Raw genomic sequence first — 20,770 nt, 5'->3', positions numbered from 1 at the left:
AAAATTGTATTCATATATGTTCCGTGTATTTTGTGTGTGTGTGTGTGTGTGTGTGTGTGTGTGTGTGTGTGTGTGTGTGTGTGTGGGGTTATTATATACGCAAGAAATGAAACTCCCTATACATATTATGTGTTTTTGTGTGGAAATTTTTTTTTTAGTCACGTATCATCCTACTGTCTATGAAACCTGTGTAACAATAATACATAGCGATTCCATCATGATTTTCTTTACAAACTTGCCTTACAGTCCAAAGGATTCGATCTCGTGTATTCTTCATTGTGTGTGCGTACAAACTCACTTAACTCACTACGTGGATAAATGTGCGGTTCTGCAGTTCAGCCAGTAGATGATAATACAATTCTTCAAATCGTTCGAGTTATGAAAAATAGTACAGAAAGATTTTCTCCATATCAGATGTGCGCGAATAGGCACGTCACAGTAGATTATACAAGGGAACAAAGTGGCTAAGTCGTTGGTGTTCGTACTTACTGATTTGTTGGGAAGTCAGTCGCAATATACTTTTCATATGTACAATCCTATATTCAAGACAAGAGTTAAAGTCTAATCACTCTATATCACAGGTCTTCTACTGTCTTCGAAAGTGTAAAACTGGCAACAAATATATATATTATATTGCTACCATATATGAAATCGACGTATATAAAATAATTCATTGAATTCATACAATCGTATTACAAAAATATAAAACTATGCCGTTCTTATCTCTCAGATAACTTCGCGATTATTTACATTAGCATTATACAGAGAGCGACGCTATAAATGCTAAATCGAATTATTATCATATCCCCCGCAATAAAAGCAGCATATCGGTCAATTTTGTAATACTAACATTCACGTTCGTGGATATAAAATTTAGTCGGTGGTGATGATTGACGCGAGGATATGCTCTCCGCGGTTTATCTGGATTGCAACAACGTCTCGTACTCCTCTATTCGTTTCTCGAGCTCCTTTATCGTCTTCGAGCGAGAACGACACAGGTCTTTCATGATTTTCTTCTCCTTCTCCAATTTCACTATTCTGAGCTCCTCCTGCGCACAGTTCGTATATATGTAAGACATTTCGAATTATATAACGGAGATTGTAAAATATAGAAGCGTACAAATACTGGGACAACCAATGAAACCGAGGATACGCCGCATGTTTGAGCTTCCGCCCGTCCCTATATACGCTTTTTTTACTTAAATTTCAGGGCACACACACAGTCATTGGTTGCTTCAGATCGTCGTCTACACTTACGTCGATGATGCCGCTACTCGTGCTGCAAAATCGCACTACGTTGTCCGCTATCGTCTGGCACGTCTGGTTCCTCCTATTTACAAGTCTCTCCTTACACGCGTCGCATTCCTTCGCGCTGGTGCGCAGCATCGCCAACTGGAGCCGCTTGACCTCCGCCTTCAGCTCGCTGTTCTGTAAAAATAGAACACGTTCGAGCTCGTGGTGTCCGAAATCGTGCGTTTTCCTGGGAAATAAACCGAGGAGGCCAGAGAACCCACCTTGTTGCTGTACGTCGCGAGGTGTTCCTGTAAATCCTTGCACTTGGCCTGATACGGGAAGCTGCCGCTGCGTATCTGCAGCTCCAACGTCGCGATCTTGCCGTTCTTCCACACCACGTCGGACTGCAGCTCGCGTATCTTGTCCTTCAACATCGCGCAACTGCACGCATCGTCGTGGGTCGGCTTCTCGGTTTTTTCGGCCGACGTGGAGTTGATCCTCTGCGCGGCTTGCAACAGAAGGCTCTGGTTCCTCTTCTCGAGCGCCTCGACCTTCTCCTTGAGCGCGTCGGTCTCGACACAACACGAGTAGTATCGATCCTGCAGCCTGGCGTTCTCCTCGTTGTTCTGCCGTATCACCTCCGCCAGTTCCTCCGACTCCTGGTCGAGCTCCACGTTCTTCTCCGTCAGCTCCTTCACCTTGCTCGCGTGATTCTCGAGGTCTCGGCTCTGTTGGTTCAACTGCACCTTCACCGCCTCCAGTTCCAAAGCGATCTGGTTCTTCTCCCGCAACAGAGCGTCGTACTTCTCACTGGATGCGTTCGCGTACGCGTCGTTGTACTTGGACTTGTACGACGACAACGTTTCCTTCAACTCCCCGTTCTCTCTACACGTGGACTCGTATTGGCTGTTCAAAGTGACCAGTTGCTTCATCAAGTCGGCCTTGGCCGCCTGCAGCTCCGTTATCCGATTGCTGGCGCCGTCCAGGTTGTTTCGCAGCGATCTGTTCAAGTCCTTCAACTCCTCCATCTGCTCTTCCGCTTGGATCTTGCTCGTGCTGTTACGGACCCTCTTCTCCAACATGATGCACTTGGACCGCAGGGTCTCGTTATCGCTGCTCAATTTCTTCGACTCCTCCGTCAAGGAGATGTTCTTGTTGTTCAATTCGGTTATCTGTTTGTTCAACTCGGCACTCTTCAGCTCCGTCAAGTTCAATTTGTCTTTGATCGCATCTATGGCCTTTTCGTTCGTCATCTTCAGAGCTTCCATCTCCATCTTGTATTGATCCACATTGGCTTTCCGTTCGCTGATCTGCTGCTTGAGGAAATTGTTCTCGTGCATGAGTGTCTCGAGTTTGGTCTTGTACTCCGTCAGTTCGTCGCACTTGGCCTTCAGGAGTTCCGTGATCTCCGCGACACGCGACTTCTTCGCCTCCAGCTCCTGGTTCAGCTCGTTGTAGGCGTCCGTCAGCTGTTCCGACTCGGACTGCATTTTCTGGATGATCTGATTGCACTTCATCAGCTCGTTGCTTTTCAGGTCGATGATGTTCGTCAGTTGCTTCTGGTTGGCTGTGAGACCCTCGATGTTGTTCGTCAGCTCCATGTTCTTCGTCTTGAACGATTCGATCGTGCAGGCGAGGTCTTCCAAGCGTCTGTTGTGCGCCTCCTTCTCCGACTTCAGCTTCATCTGGAACTCGGCTTCCTTGTTCTTGATCGTCTCCTGCGCCTGTTTCTCCCGCTTCTGCGCGATAATGATGGCCTCCTCGTTTACGGTGCCGTTCTTCGAGTACCTGTCGAACTCTACCTGCAGATTACTGAGATCCGTCTCAAGCAGGTCGTTCCTCTCCCTCAACGCGTCCTTCTCCTGATTGTTCTCCTCCAGCACATGTTGCAATCGCGCAACCTCCTTCTGCAACTCGTCGGATATGGTCTCCCGCTTGGACAGATCGCCCTGGAGCTTCTCTATCTCGCCCTCTAGTTCCTTCGCCCACAACATAGCGCGCTTCTCCGCGTCCACGTGCTGCCGTTTCTCGTCCTCGAGCTTCTGCCTCTCCTTCTCAAAGTGCCGCTGCATGGTCTTCGCGATTTCTTTCTCCTTCGCCAGGATCGTCTGCAGGAACACCCGGAACAGCTCGTCCACCGACTTATCCACGAACTCGTACGTGTCGACCTTTGGTTTCAGCGACTGAATCTCTTTGATGATATTCACGGAGGTGGTGTTCAGCACATCTTTGAGCTTCTTGTTGTCCTCGGCCAGTGTGTTATCTTGTTGAGTCTTAAATTCGTACTCGTTCTTCATCTTTTCGAGTTTCTCTTCGACGTCACGCAGCCTGATCAATTCCTGCTTCAGATATTCGTTCTCGGAAGTGCATTTGCTCATCTTCTCCATCAATTCCAAGTGTCTGTTTTCCGATTCTTTGGAATAATTGTCGTATTCCCGCGAGACAGTCGCCTTGGAATTAGTCAGCTCCTCGTTCATCGCCATCAGTGATGTCAGCTTCTTCTCGTACTCTTGCTCCAAGGAGTTGCTGCTACTGGCCATCTCCTCTTTCTGTTTCTTTATCAAATCCAGTTCGTGTTGCAGGCAGGTAAGACTCTGGCGTAACCCGTCAATCGTCCCCTCTTTCATCGTTTTGTCTTCTCGCAGCATTTCCGCTTCAACTTCGAGAACCAACTTCGCATTCTCGATTTCGATGCACTTCGCAGTAAGCTCCTGCAGTCGATTGGTCATGTCAGTCACCTCGTTCTCAAGGATGTCCACCTTCTCCGACGCGGTGGTGAGCGAGAGTTCGTTCTCCGATAGCTTCCGCAGCAGACCTTCGTTGACAGTCCTCAGTGAATTGATCTCTTCCAGCAGGGATTCCTTCTCGCCGGTGAATTTGTCGAGATCCGTCTTTACGCTCAGGTGGTTCCTCTTCAAGTCCTGCAGCTCGTCCTGCAAACTGCCCATAACTTTCTCGATATTGTTAATTCTCGAGGAAGTTTTGCTCGGTGGCTTCTTGACGCTGAAACTCTCGTCGTCGGCGAAAGCACAGTCCGAGACGCTGTTGATCTGAAACTCCTCGACCTCGTCACACTTCTCCTTACAGAGATCCGACAATTTATTGTCGTCCTCCTTCAGAGATTGTATGTCGTTGCTTATGCACTCGAGTTGCTCCTCGAAGTAGGTGACGTTTATGTTCTCCGAGAAACTGGTGTTGATGGACGAATTGCACAGGCTGCTATTGATGTTCTCCTGCGCCCTCATGATGAGCGCGTCGGACCTCGCAGATTTGCGATCGAACTTCTTCTGCAAGTCCGCCAATCTGTGATTGAGAGACTTAACTTCGAGCTTCAGCATCCTTCGATTATCGATCAGCTCCTTCAAGTGAGAGCACTGAGTACACGTGCTTAACTTGAGGTCACTGAGTTTCCTGTTGAGATGCGTGAGTTGGTTGACTTCTTCTCGCAGATTCAAGATCCTCACCTCGGGATCTTCACCGACCCCCAGAGTCTTGTTCATCGTGTCGTTCGCCGTTGAACTGCTGTTGAGTATCGTCGACAGATGCAGAGTGTTGTTGCACGAATTCATCTTCCGCGCGTTATCCAGGTCTTCCATGGTCTCCTCCAGCTGATTCGACATCTTCGTATTCACCTCCGTCAAAGTTCTCACGTTGGCCTTCAGCTCCATCAGCTCGGTCTTCAGCAATGTATTCTCCGTTCTCAATTGCTCCGTGTCGTTGTTGCCCACGTCCTCCTTATTCTTCAGAGACAGTTCCAGCTTGCTCTTCAAGATCTCGCATTCCTGCCTGAGACTGTCGTTCTCCTCGATTTTGTCCATCAGATCAGTGGAGAGCTCGTTGTTCTCGCTCGTCTGGTATTCGTGTTGCTGCACGAGATCCATCCACTTGTCCTTGTACTTGCAATCGTGTTCGTACAGAAGAGACTTACTCTCCTTCAACATCTCGAGTTCTCTCATGTTGTCCGCGATCGTGCTGAGCAATTCTGCGTTCTTAGTGGTCAATCCGTTGATCCGCTCTTCGTACTTGAGCATCATCTGCTCTTCGTTCAAATTGACCTCCGGTATCTTCGAGCGGAGCGCCTCCAACTGCTCGTTCAGCATCGCCATGTTATTCTCCAGCTCGATCTTCTCGTTCGTGACACTCGAGTTGCGCGCGTACAGCTCGTCGATCGTTTTCTGAAGATGCGCGGCGGACTGGTCGGCGCAGGCCTTCTCCGCTGACAGTTTGCTCGCCAACTCGGTGTTCTCGGTTGTCAACAGCAATATGGTTTTCTGCAGCTTCTCGATGTCCTCCTTCAAGCTTTGCACGTCGTGCTTGATCTCGTCCAATTCCTGCGTCTTCGTGACAAGATCCGCGGACAATTTGGCGCTGTCCTCGTCCAGAGACATCCTCGTGCTCGACAAGTCGATTTTCGATGAGCTGCACAAGAAGTCGCTGTTGTACAAGTCGCTTTCGTGTTCTAACATCGCCGACCTCGTCGGCGCGAGCTCCTTCAGACGCGCGTTCTCGCTCTGAATATCCTGGATGATATTTTGCAGATCGTTCACGTGACTCTTCAGACGAACAACCTCGTCGTCGTGATCACCCGTCGTTTCCTCCCCCGATGAGTTCTTCGTCGATTGTTCACGCAGCTCCGCGGAGATCCGCTCGTGCTCGCCTCTCTCGGCGGTCAGTCTCGCGACTTGCGCCTCTAGTTCTCGAATTCTTTGTAAATGCAACTGTTCCCCGTTCAACTCGTCCTGAGCGGAACTGTGGTGTTCGGTTTCGACTCGTGACTCGTGTACCGTGGATTCCAGCACGTTATCCGCATTGTCTTCCGTCGAGTTATTGCACGATTCGGCTTCCTTCGGTTCCTCGATACTGTCGATACTGATCGGCGCTTCCGCATCCTGCTTCTCTTCGATTAAACTGTCGTAAGGCTCCTCCTTTTCCTTCAATTGCTCCAGCGACTTCGGAACAGCGTGCTCAAATTTGCTGTTATCGAACGTGATAGTCTCAGTTGAAGACGTGTCCGGCGGATCGTCGAATTTAAGGATGTTCGGCTCACCTTCGTTCAGCTTGCGTTGCAACAGGCTATACGCTTGCTCCATCTCTGTCATCCTTTTCTGCAACTCGACGAACGCGTCGAATTCTTTTTTCTCGGCCATCAGATCCTCGATCTGCTTCTCCAAAACGTAGGTCTTCTGTTGCTGTTCGTTCAGTTTGCCCTTCAAGGAGCCGTTTGCCAGTTCCATTTCTTTCGATTTGATCTTCAGCTCATCGTTGATCCGCTCGTAATCCATTTTCTCCGTTATAATGTCCTGAATCTGTTTCTCCATCTGCAGGAATTTCTGCACGCACCGCTGGTGCTCGTTTATCTCGCCTTTCATCGAAGTGGTCGTTATCTCCGCCTCGATCAATTTCTCCTGCAGCTCACCGATGATGAGCTCCAGCTCGTGCTTCTCGGATGCGAGTTGCTGGATTCGCTTCTCTTGGTCTTGCCACTTCTCCGATTCGGAATAATCTTCCACACACATGACACTCTCAATCTCGTTCTTCTCCGATCGAAGTTCGTTGGTTTGCTCAACAAGATTCTGGAGAGACTGTTCGTGCATCAATCGCTGCTCGTTCAGTTTCTCCCTCAACGAGTCGTTGCACAAGTTCGCCTCCTCCAGCTTGCTTTGAAGATCGGACACCTCACGTTGCAATTCCTCTTTTTCAGACACGAGAGTCTCGAATCCCGCCTGTTCTGTACTCTCGGCCCCAATCGAAAATCGTATAAGCGGCTCTTCTTCCGCGGTCCGCGTTGTTAATTTGTCCTCCAACAGAACGACGCATTGCTCGGTCTCGTTGAGCTTCTTGTGCAGTGTAGCCGCGACGTGTTCGTATCCGTCCTTCTCGGCCGTAAGAACCGTTATCCGTTCCTGCAGTTCGGGAATGCTCTTAGCCTGCACCTCCAGCGCGGACAATTGCGCGAGCTTCCTCTCCAATTCCGGTATTCTCTGCAGCTCCGTTTCTTGCGCCGACACTTGATCCTCCGCGGATGCGCAGCGTAGCTCGACTGCGGTTAACTTTTTACGAAGGTCGGATGCTATATGCTCGAAAGCATCCCGGTCGGACGTTAAGTTTTCTATCCGCTTCTCCAACGTGGTCAACATCGCGAGCTTCTCTTCTAATTTGCCACGATGGTCCTCGAAGTACAGCTGTTTCTCCAAAGTCGTGAATTCTTGCAGCTCCGAGTATTCCATCTTCAAGTTGTGCATCCTTTCCCGCAGTGTCTCTCTTGGTGTGCCGGGTGATCCGTTACTGCTCGTAAATAACGACCGGTGATCAAGTTAATCGTAAAATGGATATTGATAAAGACGAGTATATCAAGTTTTTCGGTTACTTACAATGCAGTCTGAGTGCATCCGTCAGCTGTCTCCGGACTCACGGTGAAATTGCCGCAGCTGGAGGACAACTTGCGCACGATTAGGTCGTCGTCAAACTTCACACGAGTGTTCTTGCGATATGTTATATACGTGTCATCGTCACTCATCTCCTCCTCACGATCCACCTCGTTGTTCAGAAGTTCCAGCTCGAAGTCCGTATAAGCAATTTGGAATGCTGTAACGATCACGTGTAAAGGTTTCAAAGTTTCAAGTTTGATTGGTCCAAATATTCCGATTGTTTCAAATAACAGCTGATTAAACCTACATGTATCCAAATTAGATGAGCTATTCCTACTACGCAAAGGTGACATTTCTTTGATCGGCGATAAGTTCGCGGCCATATGAAAGACAGATGTATTCAGTTTGTGTGATGCAGCACCAGTGCCGCACCAGGTCCGTCTTCGTAACGCTTTAGACTTGAACGATTCTTGAACGTTATTACGATTATCACCGGCGACTATTCGTGTCTGCAATAGCCTGATGCGCTCCTCTAGTTCTTCATTCACCCGGTCTTTCTCTTGCATTTTGTGCTCCATTTCTTGCACTTCAACGCACCAGTTTTGTTGTTTCACTCTCTGAGAAAGTAAATTTATCACATACATCAGATTGTAACGGATCTTATCTCGTATTATGACAGAAGAAGCAATTTGTTTCCAGCCGAGAAAAAAAAAAGATCAGCGAATTCACATTAACCTCTATGATTTTCCCATTAAAAAGAGATTTCCGCATATTTACAACAGATAACACTTACCTCCAATTCCGTCTGTAATTTATTGATTTGTTTTGCATAACGTTTCAAGAGAACACTATCGGACATAACTTCGTTCAATTGAGGCTTATTCTTTATATCTCTGGCTCTGGATGCAAACCTGTTTGTTTAAACAATACGGTTTTATACATACAGTAAATATTACACGATATATGAAATACACAAGTTGCTCTTTAGATAAAAATACTAACGATAATGTGCATTGGGTCTCTTCTATTGCGGCAGGCGTCACCGCGCATATTATTGCTGTCATCGCATTGCCGCCTAAAGACGTTTGAAGCAACCTTGTCAATTTGCTATCTCGGAAATTAATGTATTTCTGCAATTCTTGCGACTCGCTCAATTGCTTAATCACTAGTGCCAATGTGGACAGGGATAAATTAATATGACGTCCTTCCTTAAAACGTTCCCCAGTAGCACCTGTTAGCCGTGCTCTCTCCGAGCCAGCGAGATCCACCATGTTCAGTTGTGATAATTGTATTGCACCGTCCGAACCAGCTTCTCGACTTTCAATCGTCTACAACAGGCAATTTCACCATAATTTTTAAGCAACATGTGTAAACAGTCTTATTTGATAATATCCAAACATTTCATACATAAGGTTAAAAAAAAATTGGCATTCTTACAATTCTAAATATCGTGTGGCTCCTGCTACTTCGCTCATTCATATTCGTTTCCCCTATTTTTCTGTTCTTGTTACCTTTACTCATTAAAGAAAGTATATTCTCTGGACTATTTATAACCACTTCCTTACACTCCACCAATACTTGACCATTGCCTTCGTGTATTTTTAGATCATCTTTGTTATTAGTTAAAAGGTCATTAACTTTTTCATTATAAATTTCTAAGTAAGACACCCTGCAAAATCAATAAATCATCAGAGAGAGAGAGAGAGAGAGAGAGAGAGAGAGAGAGAGAGAGATAGAGACTGATAGAGAACTTTTATCATCATTATATACAGATAGAAATTCTTATCAGATACAATGAAATTTTAGAAGGTTACTTTATAGTACAAAATATACACCAACCTTAATAGAAACTCGCGTCCTGGAGTATCAGCTATAGCTTCAAACAATCGTTTAATAGCCAACGGTATTATTCCATCCTCTTCCTTGGTACCCATCATAGTGTATGTTTTACCAGAACTTGTCTGTCCGTATGCAAACACTGTACCGTTGAATCCATTTACAGCAGCATCAATGATAGGGCTCACGATGCTGCAGAACACATCATTGTTGCTGGCGTCCATATTGAAAATATGATCTACAAAAATGAAACGAGAATATCAATGCTGATCAAGTTTTACATGACACCACCTCGCGTACAACGATAGAAGACAGTGTAAGACGAATGTTCCTTCGTGCAAATTATAACCCCCAATATCGTATGCAACACCAATCGAGCAAACGTACGCTAACAGATGATTCCGCTGCATTACATTGTCAAATAAGAAGCATGCAGTAATATGCACTAAAGAATTGGCGGGCCAGATACAAAAAAAGATAAATAAATAAATAAAATGTGCAGCTGAGAAAAATAAGTCTAGGTTCGCCGGGACCACAGTCGTTCTCGAGGAAGACGCTTCGGCATGAAATCGCGGGTGTTGGTCACACGTAACATCGAAATTCGCATTAGCATCATACCGAACTGAAATCTTCCATCGCCTCGCTTCTTTATCTCCGCGTCGACGGCCACGATGGCGTTTCCTTGACCGACCCATTGTATCGGCAAATTATCGTCCTTCTCACGCTTGATGAGCGGCCTGATTTTGATAGCCACTTTAATATTGTCCGACATTGCGAACGAACGCCTTGTGACTCCACAGTTTACTCAAGTTAATCAAAGTAAAAACAGACTTCAACTTCGTAGTCGAACGACGCGCAAGCCAACATGTCTGCAACAGACGTTGCTACTTACTGACGCTCGTTGCGCGTTCAAATTCAAATCACGTGTCGCTGCGCATGCGTCTAGACACCGCCGTCGACCGCACATCTATCTTCAAATCGCATTGAGAGAGCGGACTGAATGGTTCAACGCCGAAAGAGCGCGACTCCGTTAAAGTACGAACGCCTCGGATTTCTCCGTAGGGAAAATTTCCGGCTGAAAGTGAGGTAAATACGGAATTTTTCATTTCGACTTCATTGTGACTTTTCGCGAATCATCCTTGATTATTATTCGAAGTGAAGTATGCCGCAAATGTATCGCGCCATTGTTTCTTGTTCATTTCATGTTAATGTCAATGAACTGCAGACCGTCGTCGGATGGTTCGATCGAGGACAGGCTGCATGTGATAGGAAGAATGGTAACTAAACAAAGTCATTCCGCAGAAGAGACACAATACGAGCATGTGGAAATGTAGTGGTGAGTGATATATATAATTTCAAACGTATAACTTGATAACGCAGAAATGGTACTTTTGTAACAATGGTGCTTCTTCAAGTGTGAACATGAATAAAACGTACGATTTAACGATATGATATTACAATATACAACGTAATTTTCCTATATAATTTCCGACCTAAAAGCTCCATTTCACTTTATAGATTTTCAATGATTTAATTTTCAAACGTCATTAAAATACACATATAAAGTCAATGTATCAGTGAAACGACGCTCGATTCACGAGCTATATGCGATAGATGTCTGATTGAAAATACAGATTTTTTTCAAGAGAACCTAACGAGACATTCTTTCAATTACAAAGATGTAAACGGGCCAACTGAAAAAAGTTCTCGGCAATTCGTTTCCAACAATCAGATTTCTCGGCCGACGAACCTCGTGCTGTAGATGTACGAAGCATAAACGATATTTCTTTTGTTACTTTTGCCCATCCTGTATCACAAGCCGGACAGCTCAACCGAGGCAGGCTACATATTAGTGCGCAGGACTGGATGTCTATATTCTTAATAATAAAGAACAGACACAGTCCACCCATCTGTCATCTATGTCTGTACTTTTGATGCTCACTAGCAGTTTTTAAATGTCCTGTTAGCAGCATACCGTTCTTCTCTACATTTTACGTAAAATGGCTCAACGATGGCTCTGTATCTACCGGTTAATCGGAAGCATATCTCTACAATGCTCTTGTTTGCTGATTTTCTTTGGTCTCGGGACGAGACTAAACATAGCATTTTTTTTCATTTTCTGTTGCCGCCTACGTTATAAGCATACTTCTCGTTACACAAATCACAAGCATACAAAGTCTTACTCCTTCGGTATATCCTTTCTTCTCTCTTAATTGTCTTTCAGACAAAATGAGATGCGATATTGCTAAACATACTTCTCTCTCTCTCTCTCTCTCTCTCTCTCTCTCTCTCCTCTTAAAATAAATAAATTCATAAGTTTAAATTGACTAGTAACAACGTTAATGGACGGATTTGTCGACTAGTAAGTTCAATTGGAGCTAGCAATTTCGTTGTTCAAACGTTAAACAAGAATTTATCAGTGTATCAATGTATATCGATATATCGCTTGGATAAATGAATATTATGAATCGCATCCATGAGATGAGATGATTTTCATGCACATTAATCATCAACTGATGAAATTTGCTTCTGCACAACGACTTTTCCACGATCAACGGATGAGAGTTCGCGCGATGAAAGAAAATTTCAAAGACTTCTGTGTGTTCTTGTAAAAACCACACATGTCACGAAAGGCTACCACGTGTCTCGTGCGTGTTAACGAACTACAGGAAATATACTTTCGGATCTCTCTCGTCTCTTGATCATTGGAAGCATAAAAATTCGTATAAAAAAATTCGGTACAAATCCAATGTGTAAAGATCGTGTATCAAACGGAATACCGTCGTCGAAAAATCTGCGGATCTTGTTTCTTAATCGTAAAATATCAAGAAGCACTATTAATTCGTAATTCATCGTGATACAATTAATGACTCTACTATATGCTCTTTCTAATAACGACCTCGATATGCCAACCCCCGGGGCGTACACCGAATGATATCCCCCGAGTACGCCCCTGCGGGTCGTATTATTGTACTGTGTATTCTCAAAAAGTATAACTTACGAGTACTCATATACTTCCGTGAATACATAAGTACCATTCGATATACATTGGCAGTTATCGCGGAAAGTTCAGTCGACGGTTTACTCTCCCGCGTTATTTGAGCTGCGACGGAGTGCTGGCTCTGTCGTAAGACGACGGTGGAGCTGGTAGCGCCAATGACGGCGGTAAGCTGGCGGTGCTGGTCAAGGTGGAGTCCAATTTCCGCGCCTCGTGCTCCAACAGAACCGCGTCCAACGACGGATCCTGCGCCACTGTCCTCAACGAGTCGCCCAACGCCTGTCGCAGCTGCTGCATCTCTCTGCCGGCTCGTGAGCTCCGCAAAACGTACAGCTGCCTGCGCTTTATCTCCTGATTCAGTTGTTCTCGTAGCAGTTGTATCTGCAAATATTTATATTATACGTTGCTTTTTCACGATCTAATTCAACTCCTCTTCCCGGGTCTGGAGTGATACGATCAGTACACTACACGGTATATTATATTGGATCGATACATGTATATTTTGATTAAAGAACGGGGCAAACTTTTGCATCAATCCAACGTGTCCCATTAAAAGGACGATGTGAGTAAAATGCACACCTGATTCTCCAAACGCAACACCTGCTGACGGTGGCTCTGCTCTCTCGCTTCCAGCAGCTTCTCCGCTTGCAGCTGTGCGGCCCGGATTCGCTCCAGCTCTCCGCTTCTGTCTCGACTACTGTCCAGAAGCGAATGCGAGTGCACGTGCGTTGACTTCACTCGTATCAGCTCGGCCTCCTTCTCCGCCAGTTGGGTCTCCAGTCTGCGTATCTTCAGCCTCAGCTCTCTGTTCTCGTGTTCCAAGTTGTCGAGGCTGTAGCTCGTGCCCAGAAGTTCCACGTGCGCTTTCTCGGGACGCTCGTAGCTTTTGCTACGAATAACGTTGGTCTTGGCCGAGGCTACCTGACGCTCCAGGTTGCGCTTGTCAGCCTCCAGCAGCTTCACCTTGTCGTTGAGAGCGTCCACCTTCCCTCTCATCTCGCTTCTCTCTCTCTGAGCGGCTTGCAATTGGCGCAGCAGCTCTTCGTCCTTACTCGCGCTGCCCTCCTGCGGCCAGCTGGACAGTCTCAGCTGCGACTCCAAAGCCGAGCGCTGCACCTCGTTGTTCGCCAACTCGTTCTGCAGCCGTGCGTTCTGATCGGTCAGCGACTGGTTCGCGTGTCTCAAATCGCTCAGGGTCTGCTGAGCGGTCTCCAGACGTTCGGACAACAATCTGCGATCGTTCTCCGTGTTCGAGAGCTGTTTCTGCAGCTGTTTCAGCCTCTCGTTGTTGTTCTGCGAGGCGGTGGTAATTTCCATGATGTTACGTTGCAGTAGGTTCATCTCAGCCTTGAGCTCGCTCTCCGTCGCCGACGCCTTCTCCAACGCCAGATTCAGTTGCTCTATGGTGGACTTGAGGGACGCGCAGCGTTCCTCCAAACTCGCCATAGTACGGCTCTGTGCGTCCGTGCGATCCTGCAACTTCTGAACATGCGCGTCTTTCTCCTGCAGCATCATCTGCAACCTCTGGAGATCCCCGTCCATGGACATTCTCTGTAACTCCAGCTTGGTCGCGCGGGACTCGCTACGGCCGACCTCTTCCTGGAGAGCGCGCTTCTCCGCCTCCGATCTGCTTAACGTTTGCTTCATCTTCTCCAGCTTGTCCTCGTACTGAGACTTCTCTTCCGCCTCCGTGCTGATCTTCAATTCGAGAATCGTAAGTTTCTCGTACAACTGCTCACACTCCTCTGTCTTATGCCGGAGCGCGTCGTGCTGCGCTTGATAACCGCTTTGCTTCTGAGTCAGCTTCGCCTCCAAGGAGTTCTTCTCCTCCTGAAGCGTCCGGATGTTAGCCAGGAGACTGTTCACCTTGACGTCCGTGTCGCTTTGGTTCTCCTGCGACTCCGTCAGTTGTTTCTTCATGCTGCACAGCTCCGTCTTATAGTCGTCCCTCTCGCGCTCGATCTGGGCGACTTGCTGCATGAGCGACCGTACGCCTTTCCTGACGGCCTCCGGATCGACGTCCAGTATCACGTCCCTACCTTCGCCGTGATCTTGAGCGCGCGCCGGACTCCATCGTCGCGAAGGGCTCATCAACTTGAACGGCATGTTCACGCTTCCGTCCAGCTGGATGCCGGCGATGCGGCGTAACGTGGAGCCCACGCTGCTCAGCTTCTGCTCCACCTCCTTCTTCGAGCTCTCCAACTGCGACAACTGAGCGTCGAGGGCTCTCACTCTACCCTCGGACCCGCCGAGGCGCGCCTTCAGCTCCTGTAGTTGCTGGGTCGCGTCGGCCAGACAGACCTCCAGATTGTGCTTCTGATCCTCCAGCTTCCTCTCGCGGCAACGGCTGTCCTCGAGGCGCACCAGCAGCTCTTGCTCTCGGGCGCGCCACCTCTCGTCCTCCTCGTCCGCTCGCGTGCGCAGTCGTCCCAGCTCCTGCCGCGTCACCTCCAGACTGTTGTCCAAGTCGACTACCTGCTTCTTCACCTGATGCAACTGCAGCTGTATTCGCTCCCTCTCCTCGGTCTCGTTGGCCAGCCTCGACTGCAGCTCCTTCTCCTCGTTCTGCGCCTGTGCGTTGTTCTCGTGACACTTCTGCAACTCGTCCTGCGTGAAGCGGAGCTGCTGCTGCAGCTGCAGCGCGTCACGCTCCATGTCGCGCACCTGCGTCTGCAGACGCGTCCTCTCGACGTCCATGGTCGTCTTTGCGTCCTCCAACCCTGATATCTTCTGGTACAGCTCCTCCAACGTCCTTCCCTGCTCCCTTCTCTCGCTCTCGATCCGCTTCACGTGCTCCCGCAACTCCTTGTTACTGTTGTTGTACTTCTCCTTTTCGTACGTGATGTCCGCCAATTGCCTCCTCACATCCACCAGCTCCTTGCGCAGCGTTTCGTTAACGTTATCGGTGTCCTTCAGTTTCCTGATGGTGTCGTGCAATTGATTCTGCAGCCCGTCTACTTTGTCCTCCGCCATATGCAGCTGAACCTGCAGTTCTTCGGCTTCTCTTTGCGAGGACTCGCGTTCCTTCCAAAGCTCCTCTATCTTCAGATCAAGTTTCATCTTCTCCTCGTCGGCCCTCAACTTCGTCTCGTCCAGCTTCGTCCTGAGACGGCTCAACTCGTCGCGCAGCTGATTCGTATTGTTGCGCTCTTGCTCGGCGCGCACCGCCGCATCCCTTTTCACGCGATCCAGGTTACTCTTCTCTTCCTCTAATTCGCGTATGATGGTTTCGAGCTTCTCCAGCAAAGCCTGCTGATCATGATGAGCTGTAACGAGTCGAAACACAATCTTTATGTCTATTATCTAATATTGACCTTGTAAAATTAATGTTCAATCGCATACCTATATGGAGCGCCTGTTGCTTGTCATTCTCGGCTCTAAGGAGCACCTCCTCGTGCTGCTTGCATAAATTCTCTATGTGCTGCTGCAACTCCTCGATTCGCTGTTGCAGTTGATTGATCTCGTCGTTCTTTTCTCCCTCGAGTTGCAACACAGACTGTTGCAAACGTTTTTCTAAGCTCATCCTTACTTGTTCCTAATAAAGATAAGAGAAGCAGGTTGAAAATGGCAATGAATTCAAAGAGGTAATCGTAGAAAGGTTGTTTCTGTAAATAATTGAATGAGTACCTTTTCATCATTCGCCTTCTTTATATTGTCCTCAGATTGCTTCTTCATATTGGATATAATTTGTTGAAATTCCGCAACCTGATCGCCGCTTTGTTGGGTGAGCGATTGTTTGATATCCTGCGCGCGTTTCTCGCTGTTTTCCAGTTCTTTCGTCACTCGCGTTATCTGCCCCTTCAAACTTTCCTGTTTTATCAATAATTCTTTCTGCTCTTTCTCCAATTGCGTCTTCTTCACGTGTGTAGCTTCCAAATTAGTTTGCGTGTCGAACAATACTCCTTCCAACGTTTCCTTCTCGGTGCGCATTGACGCAAGTTGCTCCTGCAGTCTTTGAAATTCCTTCTCATTTGTTTCCAGAAGCACCTGCAGAGATGAAACAGACGGTCGTTATTTTATCGTCCTCAATGGCAGTGATATGTCGGATACACGATGTGTTATCATTCTTGCCTGTTTCTCCTCGTTATCCTTCACGAGATCCTCCAAATTCCTATTTATTCGCGCATTCATCTCGTTGGACTGTTCCAGCCTTTGCCTAATTCTCATAAGCTCCTCGTTCAATGTTTCCTTCTTTCGCGCCAAAACAGACAATTGATTGCTCAAATCGCCGCGTTCGCGAGACACTTGACCCAGTTCTATCTCGACCTTCTCCTTCTCTATCTCGAGAAATTTGATCTTTTCGTTCAACGTAACTTTCTCGGATTCTATATCGAGTCGGGTTTGCTCCGCTTGTAACAACTCTTTCCTCAAAGAATTTAAATCGCCTTGTTGGTCGACGCATTGACTCGCGAGCTTATTTTTCTCGTCCGTCGTCTACAACAATTCTAATTAAAATGAAATCTTCGTTATCGAATAGGTTGATAATACAAAACGTTACCCTCTTCAATTCCTCTTGCAATCTCTGCTTATCCTGCTCGTGATTAGAGCACATCGCTTCTATCTTCAACAAAATCTCCTGCACGTCTGACTTTTCCAATAATATTCGTTCCAATTCCAATTCAAGATCACCTAAATTATTCATGTGACATTAATTGGCTACTTATTTATGATCGATAAATTGCGATACCTTTGTTTTTTTCTATCTGAGAAATTAGTCCGTCGGTTTCCAATTTTTGCTGTTCCAACATATCCTTGGCGAGATAAGCTTTGCTTAAATCTTCTCGCAATGTCAACAGCTCTTCTCTCATTTTACTGCATCTATCTTCTTCTGACCGTAAACTCAACTCTCTGGAGATATCATTTTATAAATAATACTTATATAATACTTATATACTTATTGCATAACAGATGAAAAAGAGAATAGATAATCGTTAGTTTGTTTACCTCAAGTCAGCGTCCTTCGATACTCTACTGAGTTCATTTTGCAGATACAATTTTTCATCTTCCAAACTGTCGCACATTTTCTGTAACTTGTTGTTTGTCTTTTGAAGCTTATCATAATCGTTATTAAGAGCTTCCACCTGTAATATAATTATATATTATATCATATTCTAATCAAAACAATTAGGTTAGAAGAGCCTTACCATACTATTAAGTTCCACTCTATTCTTATCCAACGCGTTCTTCTCCAATCTCATCGTGTCGAGACCCTTCTGCAGCATTTCCTTCTCTTGATTCAACTGAGTGCATTGCGAACGACACGTGTCCAACTGAGAAATCAACTCTGTAACTTTTACATTTAGAGATCTAGCGTTCTCCTCCGCGGTATCGCACTGTTTGCGCATTGCTAAGAGCTGTTCCTTGTTCATTTGTAGTTTTACCTAACGCGAGAGGCTCCGATGAGTAAACCGATGTACATTTTTTTCATGATGGATGTATAGCGAATGTGTGTGTACCTGTAACTCGTGTATAGTCAATTGATACTTATGCAGAGCCGCTTGTACCGCGCTTATGGTACTTTCAGCGAATGCCGGTATGGTGTTACTTCTCGCGCCTCTCTTCGGCGATCTTTGCGGGATAGGGCCGCTGGGTGATAGATGAATGTGCGGAGGCGCCTGTTTGGCGTCGATATCTCGAGACTCGGCGTCCTGAATCACGGCATGCGCTATGTCCCTTAACGCTGTTTGCAGAACCTCGATGTCCTCCTGCATTCGCGCGGTTTGAGTCACTGCTGCTTCCGAGACGCCGCATCTCTCTTCCTACGTGTGCCAAAACGCATATATCATCGTGCAGTTTCAGTCACAATCAAAACATGGAATAGAAGCGATACTCACCAAATTGTGAATTTCCCGGATGAGTTGATTTATTCGGTCTTCCTTCGTACGAATCTCATGTTGAGCAGCATCGTGTTGGTGCCTAAGCGCGGCAATTTCTGTCCTCAAGTCGGACATGGTTTGTCCTTCTTCTTCTTCCTGCATTTTCTTAGACGGCTGAAGATAAAAAGAGAGCAAGCACGATGCAAAACATCGCTAGAAGCAAACTGAGAGTTCAGTTATTGAGGCGATTATATAACAATTTTACCATAGATTGCGCCGCGCTTGCTTGCAGTCTCATGGTAAAACTTGTACTATTGCACGCCGAGGTGATCTCATTGGACGACGAGGTGATCTTATTCCGCAGATTGGACAGATCCCTTTCAGTGGCGGATTTCATTTCAGCGAACAATCGTTTGACGGACACAACATCGCGCCAAAGATTCAGTAATCTGTTGTGTTCGGAGGTATAATATTCATTGAACGCCTGCTCTTCCTCCTTCCATTCATCCTCCTTAATCGCTAGTTCCTCGCGCAATATATCCCAGTCGTTGCTTAGTTTCTGCAGATCATTGGTCAGCGTCTCGTTCGTTTGGTGAGATTCTTCCAGCTGGTCTTTCAGCGATGAGTTCAACTGTAGAAGCTTCTCACATCTGCAACGGAAAAAATATATCTTTATAATGTGGCACAATTTTTAGTATTTATTAACTACATACTTTCGTCGCTCCTCCCCAAGCTTTTTTAAGGCAGTGTCCAAGTCATGAATTTGCTCTTCACGCAAGTCCCGAAGTGTCTGATGGGCAGCATCTAATACTGAAGTAGAGGATACAGCGGCAGCTGCTGGTTTGCTGGTAGTGTCACACGGAATTGTTTCTGCCATTTGATTTTCCAGTTCTGAACATCTTTGTTTATATTGTAAAACCTAAAACATCATTCGATCACTACTTGTTCATTGTAAACGTATCTGTAGCTTATATCTCTGCATATGAGCGGAAATATCCATAATGCTTACTTTAGCTTGTAAACGTGAGACAAGAGCTGCCTGATGTTGCTGAGCCTGCCGATATGTGTCCAAACGTCTTTTGTAGCTTGCAGCCTCTTCTTCCAACCGATGACGGAGTTCGTAATTTTGTCTGACCAATGCATCTGGCGACAGATCTTCATCGCTGCCTTGTTCTTCTATGACGCCTCCACTACGTGCAGAATCCATCTTGGTTCCACTGCCTCGTTCTGTCTGCAAAAATGCTTAGTTTTCTTAGAATAATTAATCACTTTTACATCGTAACTGTGCATTTCATTGTTATACAATCCTCCATTTGAACAAATATTCTACCGTATTCCCTGAACAAATATTAAAAAAATGAAACTTGATACCTTACATCTGAGATATCATCAAGTTCCATTTTTCCTATGCTGGAGGACAATTTCCTACTTACAGAATTGTAAGTAAAAAGTAAAATAGACACGTAGTTCTTACCAAGAAATCATTTTTACTTCATCATATACTTTCATTGTACACTTCTAAATCATTAGTCATGTTTTATATTGTTGATGTAACGATTTCACACATCCCCTGTATGTATACACAATTCATATTACGGTATTATTTAAAAATATGCACAGTGATATGCGTAAATATATCATATCGATACAGAATACAAGTATACGATAAATGTGGAGGAAGATATATCGACTACAAAAGCGAAGCCGCATATCTTAAATTTGGTTAGGATTCTGTTTATTGTTTATGTTGCCATGACATCGATGACGTAGATTTATCGATATACGAACTATTCCACAAACATAGGTCTGTTTTTCGTAAGTACAAAAAGTGCAGCACATTACACCTAGGAAGAACAGACTTGATTGTATCATGGGACGTATCTTTGAATGTTACGTGCGGAAACCACTTGGTTAACTGAGTTGTCTCGATAAGCTTGGTGACAAACAACAAACTTGGCAAAAATAGTGAATAGAACACATATAAAAAGAGTTGGCAATTAACGAGTTACGGATTATTTATTTATATATTCGATAATAATTGCGGATATATCTAAAAAGGCGGTGAAATTAAATTTTTAATTAATTTAATTCGCAACTTTACGAATATTCAAGTAATAAAATACGTTAGTTTACATTAGGTATTGTGTTAAAAATGAAAGTTGTTCGTGTTAAATCATTACATTTTTGTTTTAAATTTTCTCTTACAGAAGAACAAACAATAATTTTTCAAGACTTGAAGCCAGTTCTATTTAAAGATTTCAATGCTGAATACTGAAGAGTTCAATTTCACCTGCGAATTCTTTGACTAATTTAAAATTATATTATATTCGAATATTGTGTGGTATATATTTAAAACATAATTAGGCAATTGAGATTTTGGAAGTTTTCGTTTATTTTCTCCGTACCGTCAAATAATCATTCCGTATAATTTTCGCCGGTACTCGCAGTTATAACGTTCTTTCTTACCTCTTTGGCTTTGCTGGAAGCTCTGAGAAACGGTGGTCGCCGCCTTTCCATCT

General features: G+C 45.6%; 1 protein-coding gene across 1 annotated transcript; it reads right to left on the bottom strand.

The window, feature by feature from the left end:
* Positions 1 to 27: 27 nt before the first annotated feature.
* Positions 28 to 19,960, bottom strand: LOC106742436 (centromere-associated protein E). The gene is made up of 27 exons (XM_014615365.1): positions 19,726 to 19,960; positions 19,261 to 19,482; positions 18,965 to 19,170; positions 18,517 to 18,901; positions 18,270 to 18,425; positions 17,892 to 18,194; positions 17,580 to 17,816; positions 17,380 to 17,516; positions 17,123 to 17,283; positions 16,934 to 17,064; positions 16,507 to 16,869; positions 16,063 to 16,422; positions 15,778 to 15,970; positions 13,015 to 15,701; positions 12,545 to 12,816; positions 11,490 to 11,566; positions 10,056 to 10,241; positions 9,441 to 9,675; positions 9,039 to 9,270; positions 8,604 to 8,929; positions 8,395 to 8,512; positions 7,909 to 8,218; positions 7,605 to 7,818; positions 1,515 to 7,518; positions 1,258 to 1,428; positions 851 to 1,049; positions 28 to 609 (listed from the first exon to the last, which is right to left on the bottom strand). The coding sequence occupies exons 2-26, from the start codon at positions 19,456 to 19,458 to the stop codon at positions 918 to 920; spliced, it is 13,794 nt and encodes a 4,597-aa protein (XP_014470851.1). The 5' UTR covers positions 19,459 to 19,482; positions 19,726 to 19,960; the 3' UTR covers positions 28 to 609; positions 851 to 917.
* Between the last annotated feature and the right edge of the window lie 810 nt (positions 19,961 to 20,770).

Source organism: Dinoponera quadriceps, unplaced genomic scaffold (assembly GCF_001313825.1).
Source record: "Dinoponera quadriceps isolate SergipeBrazil2010 unplaced genomic scaffold, ASM131382v1 scaffold113, whole genome shotgun sequence".
Taxonomy (NCBI): domain Eukaryota; kingdom Metazoa; phylum Arthropoda; class Insecta; order Hymenoptera; family Formicidae; genus Dinoponera; species Dinoponera quadriceps.
This window is presented reverse-complemented; position numbering and strand designations above follow the sequence as displayed.

Excerpts from the sequence above, each read along its gene's own strand:
- LOC106742436 (XM_014615365.1), bottom strand. The coding sequence starts at position 19,458 with ATGGATTCTGCACGTAGTGGAGGCGTCATAGAAGAACAAGGCAGCGAT. Across the intron at positions 8,513-8,603 it reads GAGACCCAATGCACATTATC|GTTTGCATCCAGAGCCAGAG; the intron begins GTTAGTATTTTT and ends TTAAACAAACAG. Across the intron at positions 1,050-1,257 it reads CGAGTAGCGGCATCATCGAC|GAGGAGCTCAGAATAGTGAA; the intron begins GTAAGTGTAGAC and ends AACTGTGCGCAG.